We start from the raw sequence: 10,698 nt of genomic DNA on the forward strand, positions 1-10,698 counted from the left end.
ATCCTTTCCCCAGTTAAATCTTACTCATCTCTAAGACTTTCAGTTCAGACAGCTCCTCCGACAATCTGTTTCTGTCCATATCTGTAACCTCTCCTTCCCTGCTCCATTGGTACCTGTATTCTCTGCTTCTGAAATATTTGGCATGTATCTTTACATCCAGCACAACACATTCTAAGTCCTGGGTTTGAATGTATTTGCCACTGAATTGAATTACTTTAGAGCCTGTGTCTTAGCCTCCGTAATGTAGTATGTGCTCAGTAAATATATATTGCTTGTGTACTTGAATAAGTGAATGTGTAGCTCTGTCAAGAGATATAAGGCAAGCATCTTTGGCCTCTTAGGAGTTAAAAGTTTTAGTGGTATAGCAATTTATACAGAGGGTGCTTGAAGTGAATTCAGGTGAGTTGAAAAGACTGATGTGTTTTTCCCCCCCTTCTGGTTAACCGTCCTTTGAAACAATAGGGCAGACATGCTTGACTTAAGGGAAAAAAAGTGTAATACTTGAAGTGTACAAGGGCAAAGAATTTTGAATGTAGAACACAATGCCCATTTGTATGAGACGTCCATCACACCTGGAATAGTTACATAACAATGTAAGGTAGTCCCCAGATGTGTGGGAATTGCAAGATAAGACTATAATTATGTATGTAGATGCTCAGAAATAGTGGTGAGGCGAGGCGCTTTTACAGAGATTGTTTGGTAACTGAAGTTTAGTCCTGAAAGGTGGATGTGATTTAGAAAAGGACATTTCATTCATGAAGAAAAAGAGTGAGAAGAAGCTTGCTATTGGACTTATACGATTTTGAAGAGAACTTTTTGGCTAGAGTGAGATGTTTCATAGTGCAGTCCACCCCAAATTAAGATAGTGCCCTAACTTTTTTCCTTTAACTTAATGCGTCACAAATATTTTCCCATTGTAGTTTAGTTATATGACTTTTAATGGTTATACCACTTTGCATCATAAGGATTCTTTATTGATTGAAAAATATTGGAGTATGTTGACTTTAAGTATAATCGTCATTCATATTCTTTTTCTTGCTGTAGATCAACAATAAGGCTGCCACTGGAGAAGAGGTTCCTCGTACCATTATTGTAACCACACGGTCTCAGTATGGGCTACCAGAAGATGCCATTGTGTACTGTAACTTTAATCAGTTATATAAAATTGACCCTTCTACTTTGCAGATGTGGGCAAATGTGAGTATGTGTAGATTCATTATTAATGTCTAGAGATTCTGGAAAAGAGTCTGTATATAGGCCGTCTTGCTGAGGCTGCCTGCCCCTCCCCCACCCCCATTCAGGAACTATTGTGCTCATGTCTAATTTTCAAAAGAGCTGTAGGTTTCGGCAGTTTTTTATGTTCTTTCATGTGTCTAAATATCAAATTATGGACTTTTAAAATTGATGTATTTAAAAGCAAACTTCTTCAGGCCAAGTGGTAAATATTTTTGGTTTCTCAGTCCATACTGTCTGTCATATCTACTCAGTTCTGCCGTTGTAACAGGAAAACACCATACTTATATAAATGAATGAACGTAGGTATGTTCCAATAAATTTTTATTTACAAAAGCGGGCAATACGTGAGATATGTCAGATTTGGCTCATAGGCTATATTTGCCAACTCATGGTCTAAGCTGATAGTAAAGCTGTTAATGTATATTCATCCGTGTTTAGTAGCATTCTTGCAATATTGTAGAGTTAAAACTAGGAAGGAATTGGTTTATGCCATTACCTATATCAGTCATTTCATTGTACTACTTCGTGTAAGCAGGACCTCTGAAGGTTCTAAACTTTGCTATCCATACCTGGTTTTTATTCCATAGAGCTAAAATGGAGATAATTCTTGGTTGACTTTTTTTCTGATCAATATCTGGGTTTTTTGGTGTGTTTTCTTGTTTTTTGGAAGGAGGAGGGAGGGTGGAGGAGAAGAGGAAGCAGATGAGTTCAGGTTTACTGTCCCTTAGTTTTCAGTTCCCCATTTCAAAAAACCTGAAAACCAAAAACATGTTCATAAGTTTGCGGTAATTTATTTGGTAGCAAAACTGCCTGAAATGATGTTAAGCTATTTATGATTCTTTATTTTATTCCATTTAGTATGAATATTCTACATCTTGATGGAAAGATATTAATATGTTTGTTTACAGGAAGTTGCTGCTGAGCACATTTATACTTATGTACTACTTTTTAAAAATCTGAAATACTCTAAATTCTGAAATCTGTCTGTTCTCATGACTTTGAGTGAAGGGATGGTGAACGTAATTGAATAGATGTGGATCTAAATCAGGTTGACAGATTGTGGCCAGTGGGCCAAATCCAGTGCGCTGCTTGTTCTTGTTTTGTTTGTTTGGTTTTTCGGTTTGTTTTTGGTCACAATGTGAGGCATGCCAGCTTTTAGTTCCCCAATCAGGGATCAAACACACACCCCCTGTGGTAGAAGCACAGTCTTAACCACTGGACTGCCAGGAAAGTCCCAACTGCTTGTTTTTGTAAATAAAATTTTATTGACACACAGCTATGCCTACTAATTTACATATTGTCTGTGGCTGCTTTCCAGTGACGAGGGCAGAATTGAATAGTTATGACAGAGTCCATGCTGGCATCAAAAGCAAAAATATTTGCTGTCTGGTCCTTTACAGAAAAAAATCTGCCGACCCCTGATCTAGATTGGGCAAATAAAGTTTGGCAAATGTGAGCTAACTTTGTTTGTTGTACCATGCTGGGGAATTTGAAAGCTGAAATGGAAAATTCCTATCTTGTGGACAAAAACCACTCCTAGTATCAGTTCCCACAGGACATAGCTGCCTCAGATTTTTCCAATTAGTTACTTGTTTTGTGCTTCTTGCATCAGTCTCCTGTTTCTTTGAACTGTGTTTGGGGACAGCTAAGCAGAACACTATAACCCAGTATCTATGTGAAAAAAAAAAAAACTTAAGTTCACAGTAGGCTGCTTTCTGGGTGAGTAGCGTAGAGTATGGTATATGGTAGAATTACTAGAAATTTATGGGAGCCCTTCTTGAGAAGGGCAGAGCTATTAATACTTGTTCTTGTTTTCCCTATTTTAGATTCTGAAGCGTGTTCCCAATAGTGTACTGTGGCTGTTACGTTTTCCAGCAGTAGGAGAACCTAATATTCAACAGTATGCACAAAATATGGGACTTCCTCAGAACCGTATCATTTTTTCACCTGTTGCTCCTAAAGAGGAACATGTCCGGAGAGGCCAGCTGGCTGATGTCTGTCTAGACACTCCCCTTTGTAATGGACACACCACAGGGATGGATGTTCTCTGGGCAGGGACACCCATGGTGACTATGCCAGGTGAGTTGTTTCCTTATTCTTTTAAAAATCTCCTTGGAAGAAACACTTCCAGGTGAAATCATATGTACTAGAAGCAATATTTAGGGCAAAATGATAGAAAATGAGACTTGTTCAGGTCTGAACATGCCTCATCTGCATTGTGTGGATATTTAAACATAAATAACATTAATAACTGTCTGCTGTTTGCATTCTCAAATGTGCAATTATCTTTTTTTTACTGCAGGAGAGACTCTTGCTTCTCGAGTTGCAGCTTCCCAGCTCACTTGTTTAGGTTGTCTTGAACTTATTGCTAAAAATAGACAAGAATATGAAGACATAGCTGTGAAGCTGGGGACTGATCTAGAATAGTAAGTAAACTTTTCCATGAAAAATTATATGGTATAGTGAAGGAAATAAGGAAAATTTAGAGAGAATTTAGGTGTGAAATCATAAAATAAGGGTAATATAAAGTAAGTGAATTAGTTGTATGCTCTCTGGATAAGATAAGAACTTTTTATTTTTTATTTAATTTATTTTGGCTGTGCTGTGAGGAATGAGGGATCTTAGTTCTCCAACCAGGGATCAAATCCTTGCCCCCTGCAGTGGAAGTGTGGAGTCTTAACCACTGGATTGCCAATATATAAAGACTGAAGAATATTTACATTTTAAAGTAAACAAGGAAATGACAACTGACCAAAGTAGAAAATCAAATAGTTAACAGAAAAAAGTTTCAGCCTCTGTCGTAAAAATAAATGTTTCTGTATGTACTTACTTATTGGCTGTGCCATGCTGCTTGCAGGATCTTAGTTCCCTGGCCAGGAACTGAACCCATGCCCCTGGGCAGGGTAAGTGCAGTAGCCTAACCACTGAACTACAAGGGAATTCCCTAGTAGAAATAAAATAACATTGAGGTATACCCATTATTTGGCTATAAAGTGAAACACTTTTAATATGATACCAATGATGAGGGAGCATTGAGGTGCTGGCCTTTTCATACGTTGGTTAATAAATTGGTGCAATCTTTTTAAAGCTTTTAAAAAAAAAGCCAAATCTTTGACCCTAATAATATCCAGGTACAACGTAAATGCTTAGATAAATGATGCTTTATCCATACAATAAAATAGTGTATTACTTAAATGAGATTCTTCTTTGGGTATTATGGGTGATTTTTTTTTTCTTTTTGTTTTTCTGAGAAGTAGCATATTATGTAGAAGCTTAAAGAAGCACCCTCTTTTGAGTTAGACTTCCTGGATTTGAATCCAGGCTCTCATAATTTTTGTGACTTTGGATAAGTTAGTCTTTATGTGCCTCGGTTTTTCCATCTGCAAAATGGGGATGGATGATAGTACCTACCTTGCAGAGATGTGAGGATTTTTTTTTAAATTTTTTAATTTTATTTTATTTTTTAGATGTGAGGATTTTAAAAAGGTCTTCCATGTGAAGCACTTATAATAGTTCTTGGTACATAGTAAGCATTCAACAGATGTATGTTAAGCATTTATTTATTTTCAAAATTTTCTCCATTGAACATCACATACAGCTAAGAAAAATAAGTGAAAAATTTGAGACCGGGCATTAAATATGAAGCTTCAGGTCCATCATCCCAGAGATAACTACAGTAAATAATTTAGTGTATTTTTTTTAATGTTTTTGGAACTTAGCTGATTTCATATAAATAATGCTTTTCCCCAAGATTTTGTTGTGAAAAATTTCAGTTTTATAATAAACACATACTTACCACCTAGCTTCCACCACTAATATTCTTCTATACTTTTACCACATTTATTTCATCTATTTATTTCTATACCCATTTAGTAATCCATCTTATTTGAAGTAAATTATAGACATCAGTGTTTTTACTTGAGAATGGACATCATTAAGAGTTTGCTTCTCTTTTCTTTTGAGGTAAAATTTAAATACAGTGGAATGCACGAATCTTTTTTTAAATTTTGTTAATTGAAGTGTAGTTGATTTACAACATTGTGTTTCTGGTGTATAGCAGAATTGATTCAGTTATACACACACACATTTTTCATTTTCTTTTCCATTATGGTTTATTATGGGATATTGAATATAGTTCCTTGTGCTATAAACTAGGATCTTGTTTATTTTATATATACGATATACGTGTGTTGTGTGTGTATGCTATGTATAGTATCTGCTAATCCCAACTGGAATACACAAATCTGAAGTGAGTTTTGAGAAATACCTTTATAAGCCAAACCTCCAACAAGATATAGCATATTACCATCACTCCAGAAGGTTGCTTCACACCCCTTCTCAGTTGGTCCACCTCACCAGCCCTGAGAAAACCACTGTTCTGATTTTTTTTTTCACCGTAGTTTATTTGGGGCTTACCAGGTGGCACTAGTGGTGAAGGACCTGCCTGCAATGCAGGAGATGTAAAGAGATGCAGGTCTGATCCCTGGCTTGGGAAGATCCCCTGGAGGAGGGCATGACAGCCCACTCCAGTATTCTTGCCTGGAGAACCCCATGGACAGAGAAGCCTACAGTTCATGGGGTAGCAGAGTCGGACACCACTGAAGCAACTTAGCATGCACACACGCATGCACATAATTTACTTAGTCTTATTAGAACCTCTTGCAAATGGAATCATACATTATGTACTCTGAAGGCTTCTTTCACTCAGGATAATGTTTTGAGATTCATCCATGTTGTTGGCTGATATCAGTAACTCATTCCCTTTTATTGCTGAGTAATATTTCAGTGTATGGATGTAGAGTGCTGAGATTCAGAATTTTATTTGGAAGATAACATTAATATGGTTATCGTTGGTTTGAGGCCAGTGGATATGCATAGCCATTTTACTATGTTTGTTTACAGCAAACAATAAAATAACATTTTAATTAATTTAAAAACTCTTCAGGAGTCTTCCAGCTTCTGGTTTTAAAGTAATAATTGTCTCTATATAAGAATAGTTTCATGACAAATGATATATTCAGAATAAGAGTCGAGAGTGAATTCTTTCCTGTGTTCCCAGAAGAATTGATTTTTTTTTTTCCTGTTTCTGAACAAGTGATATTAGGAACACTTTTTAAAAAAATTAATTTATTTTAATTGGAGGATAATTACTTTACACTATTGTGATTTCTGCCATACATTGACATGAATCAGCCATGAGTGCACATGTGTCCTCCCATCCTGAACCCCCCTCCCATCTCCCTTACCACCTCATCCCTCTGGGTTGTCCCAGAGCACCAGTGCCCTGCTTCATGTATCAAACTTGCATTAGTCATCTATTTTATATGTAGTAGTATACATATTTCAATGCTGTTCTCTCAAATCATCCCACACTCACCTTCTCCCACATAGTGCAAAAGTCCTTGAATATAGGATCATTATTACCGTCTTTCTAAATTCCATATATATCTGTATTTATATTTATATAAATACACTGTATTGGAGTTTCTCTTTCTGACTTACTTCACTCTGTATGATAGGCTCCAGTTTCATCCACCTCATTAGAACAGACTCAAATACATTCTTTTTCATAGCCGAGTAATATTCCATTGTGTATATGTACCACAACTTCCTAATCTATTCACCTGCTGATGGACATCTAGGTTGCTTCCTTGCGCTAGCTATTGTAAACTGTGCTGCAATGAACATAGGGGTACATGTGTTTCAGTTGTGGTTTTCTCAGTGTGTATGCCCAGCAGTAGGATTTCTGGGTTGGTTGGCAGTTCTAATTGCTGTTTTTTTAAGGAATCTCCACACTGTTCTCCATAGTGGATGTTACCAGTTTGCCTTCCCACCAACAGTGTAAGAGGGTTCCCTTTTCTCCACAGCCTCTCCAGCATTTATTGTTTATAGACTTTGATGGCAGCCATTCTGACTGGTGTGAGATGATACCTCATTGTGGTTTTGATTTGCATTTCTCTAATAATGAGTGGTGTTGAGCACTTTTTGATGTATTATTAGCCCATCTGTATGTCTTCATTGGAGAAATGTTTGTTTAGTTCTTTGGCCCACTTTTTGATTGGGTTGTTCATTTTTCTGGTATTGAGCTTCATGAGCTACTTGTGTATTTTGGAGATTAATTCTTTGGCAGTTGTTTCATTTGCTATTATTTTCTCTCATTCTGCAGATGCCTTTTCACCTTGCTTACAGTTTGCTTTATTGTGCAAAAGCTTTTAAGTTTAATTAGGTCCCATACTGTTTATTTTTGTTTTTATTTCCATTACTCTGGGAAGTGGTCAGAGAGGCTCTTGCTGTGACTTGTCAGAGTGTTCTGCCTATGTTTTCCTCTAAGAATTTTACAGTTTCTGGTCTTACGTTTAGACCTTTAATCCATTTTGTATGGTGTTAGAAAGTGTTCTAATTTCATTCTTTTACACATAGTTGACCAGTTTTCCCAGCACCACTTGATAAAGAGATTGTCTTTTCTCCACTGTATATTTTTGCCTCCTTTGTCAAAGATAAGGTGTCCATAGATACATGGTTTTCTGTCTGGGCTTTCTATTTTGTTCCATTGATCTATATTTCCGTCTTTATGCCAGTACTATACTGTCCTGATGACTGTAGTTTTGTAGTATAGTCTGAAGTCAGGAAGGTTGATTCCTCTGGTTCCATTCTTCTTTCCCAAGATTGCTTTGGCTATTGGAGATTTTTTGTGTTTCCAAAGAAACAAATTATTTGTTCTAGTTCCATGAAAAATACCATTGGTAGCTTGATAGGGATTGCATTGAATCTATGGATTACTTTCAGTAGTATAATCATTTTCACTCTATTGATTCTTCTAATCCATGAATGTGGTATATTTCTCCATCTATTTGTGTCATCTTTGATTTCTTTCATCAGTGTTTTATAGTTTTCTATATATAGGTCTTTTGTTTATTTAGTAAAATGCATTCCTAAGTATTTTACTCTTTTCCTTGTAATGGAGAATGGGGTTGTTTCCTTAATTTCTCCCTCTTTTCATATACATTGCAGTGTATAGGAATGCAAGGGATTTCCTTGTATTAATTTTATATCCTGCAACTTCATTGATTACCTCTAGTAATTTTCTGGTGGTATCTTTAGGGTTTTCTATGTAGAGGATCATGTCATCTGCAAACAGAGTTTTACTTCTTTTCCAGTCTGGATTCCTTTTATTTCTTTTCTTTGGTTGCTGTGGCTAGGACTTCCAAAACTATGTTGAATAGTAGTGGTGAGAGTGGGCACCCTTGTCTTGTTCCTAATTTTCGAGGAAATGCTTTTCAATTTTTCGCTGTTGAGAATAATGTTTGCTGTGGGTTTGTTGTATATGGTTTTTATTATGTTGAGGTATGTTCCTTCTATGCCTGCTTTCTGAAGAGTTTTTATCATAAATAGGTGTTATATTTTGTCAAAGGCTTTCTCTGCATCTGTTGGAATAATCATATGGTTTTTATCTTTTTAGTTTGTTAATATGGTGTATCATATTGATTGATTTGCGAATATTGAGGAATCTCTGCATCCCTGGAATAAAGCCCACTTGGTCATGATGTGTGATCTTTTTAATATGTTGTTGGATTCTGTTTGCTAGAATTTTGTTGAGTATTTTTGCATTTATGTTCATCAGTGATATTGGCTTGTAGTTTTCTTTTTTGTGGCATCCTTGTCTGGTTGTGTTAGATTAGGGTGATTGTAGCCTCACAGAATTGAGTTTGGGAGTTTACCTTCTTCTGCAATTTTCTGGAAGAGTTTGAGTAGGATAGGTGTTAGCTCTTCTCTGAATTTTTGGTAGAATTCAGCTGTGAAGCCGTCTGGTCCTGGGCTTTTGTTTGCTGAAGATTTCTGATTACAGTTTCGATTTCCGTGCTTGTGATGGGCCTGTTAATATTTTCTATTTCGACCTGGTTCAGTTTTGGAAAGTTGTGCTTTTCTAAGAATTTGTCCCTTTCTTCCAAGTTGTCCATTTTATTGGCATATAGTTGCTGATAGTAATCTCTTCTGATTCTTTGTATTTCTGTGTTGTCTGTTGTGATGTCTCCATTTTCATTTCTGATTTTGTTGATTTGATTCTTCCTTTTTTCCTTGATAAGTCTGGCTAATGGTTTGTCTATTTTATTTATCTTCTCAAAGAACCAGCTTTTAGTTTTGTTGATCTTTGCTATAGTCTCATTCATTAATTTTTCACTTACTTCTTCTGTGGGTTTTTATGATGTCTTTCCTTTTGCTAACTTTGGGGTTCTTCTGTTGTTCTTTTTCTAGTTGCTTTAGGTATAAAGTTAGGTTGTTTATTTGATGTTTTTCTTCTTTCTTGAGGTAGGCTTGTATTGCTATGAACCTCCCTCTTATGGATTTTACTGAATCTGATACATTTTTGGTTGTCATGTTTTCATTTTCACTTGTTTCTATGCATATTTTGATTTCCTTTTTGATTTCTTCCATGATCTGTTGATTTTTCAGAAGTATGTTGTTTAGTCTCCATATGTTTGTTTTTTATAGTTTTTGTTCATGTAGTTGGTATGTACATTGTGATCAGAAAAAGAAGCTTGAAATGATTTTAATTTTTTAAAATTTGCCAAGGCTAGATTTTTGGCCCAAGATGTGATCTATCTTGGAGAATGTTCCATGTGCACTTGAGAAAAAGGTGAAATCCATTATTTTGGGGTGAAATACCCTATAAATAGCAATTAGGTCTAACTGGTCCATTGTATAGTTTAAAGCTTGTGTTTCCTTGCTAATTTCGTTTGGTTGATCTATCCATAGGAGTGAGTGGGGTATTAAATCCCCCACTATTATTGAGAACACTTTTTTTGTATCTAAATAACCAACTCAGTTCATGTACAAGGGGAAAATTATAGCAGTAGACATTGCATTTTTCCCCTGGAGTGTTTTCCTATTTCATTAAAATATTCATAAAATGAATACTTCCATCTGTTTGTGCCTTAGCTATTGTGAATGGCGCTTCAGTGAACATCTTTGCATGGCCAGATGTGTCTGCATCTCTGATTTCTTTTGAGTAGATTAAAAAGGTTATTGACAGGTCATACGGTTATGAACATTTATGGTTCTAACAGACACATTGCTAAATTGCTTATTGAAAGAGTAAAGCAGTTTACATTCTAACCAGTAGTACATAGGAATAGATATGTGTCATTGCCAATAATTGTTTTTATTTTAAAGGTAGGAATAAGATGAATGGAGAAAGCATGGTATCTCTTGGATATACTTGTTTAGGAAAGAATTAAATTTTTTCACAGAATGTGGGGGTGAACTCCATTATAGGTGTTTAACATTTTGTTATTTGTGATCTTTCACTGTTTTAGCATTGAGGTAATGGTGGGCCAGTCAGAAGAGAAAATCTTATAAAAAAGTCTGGCCATGTAATTTACCACAGAGGTGTTTAGGTATTTATGGGAGCTAGTTCTGAGTTTCTGTTGTGATTTATAAATTTGGCTCCTTTTTATTATCCAG

At 35.9% G+C, this 10,698-nt stretch overlaps 1 protein-coding gene across 2 annotated transcripts in view; it reads left to right on the forward strand.

Moving 5' to 3' along the window:
* OGT (O-linked N-acetylglucosamine (GlcNAc) transferase) overlaps window positions 1-10,698 on the forward strand; it is a 40,940-nt gene that overhangs the window by 27,917 nt on the left and 2,325 nt on the right. For both annotated transcript variants that reach the window (XM_070291801.1, XM_070291802.1), the window contains exons 19-21: window positions 1,045-1,197; window positions 3,063-3,315; window positions 3,539-3,662. In XM_070291801.1, coding sequence (XP_070147902.1) covers window positions 1,045-1,197; window positions 3,063-3,315; window positions 3,539-3,662 — 530 coding nt within the window. The remainder of the gene's footprint in view (window positions 1-1,044; window positions 1,198-3,062; window positions 3,316-3,538; window positions 3,663-10,698) is intronic.

The sequence above is a fragment of the Ovis canadensis genome, chromosome X (assembly GCF_042477335.2).
Source record: "Ovis canadensis isolate MfBH-ARS-UI-01 breed Bighorn chromosome X, ARS-UI_OviCan_v2, whole genome shotgun sequence".
NCBI lineage: Eukaryota > Metazoa > Chordata > Mammalia > Artiodactyla > Bovidae > Ovis > Ovis canadensis.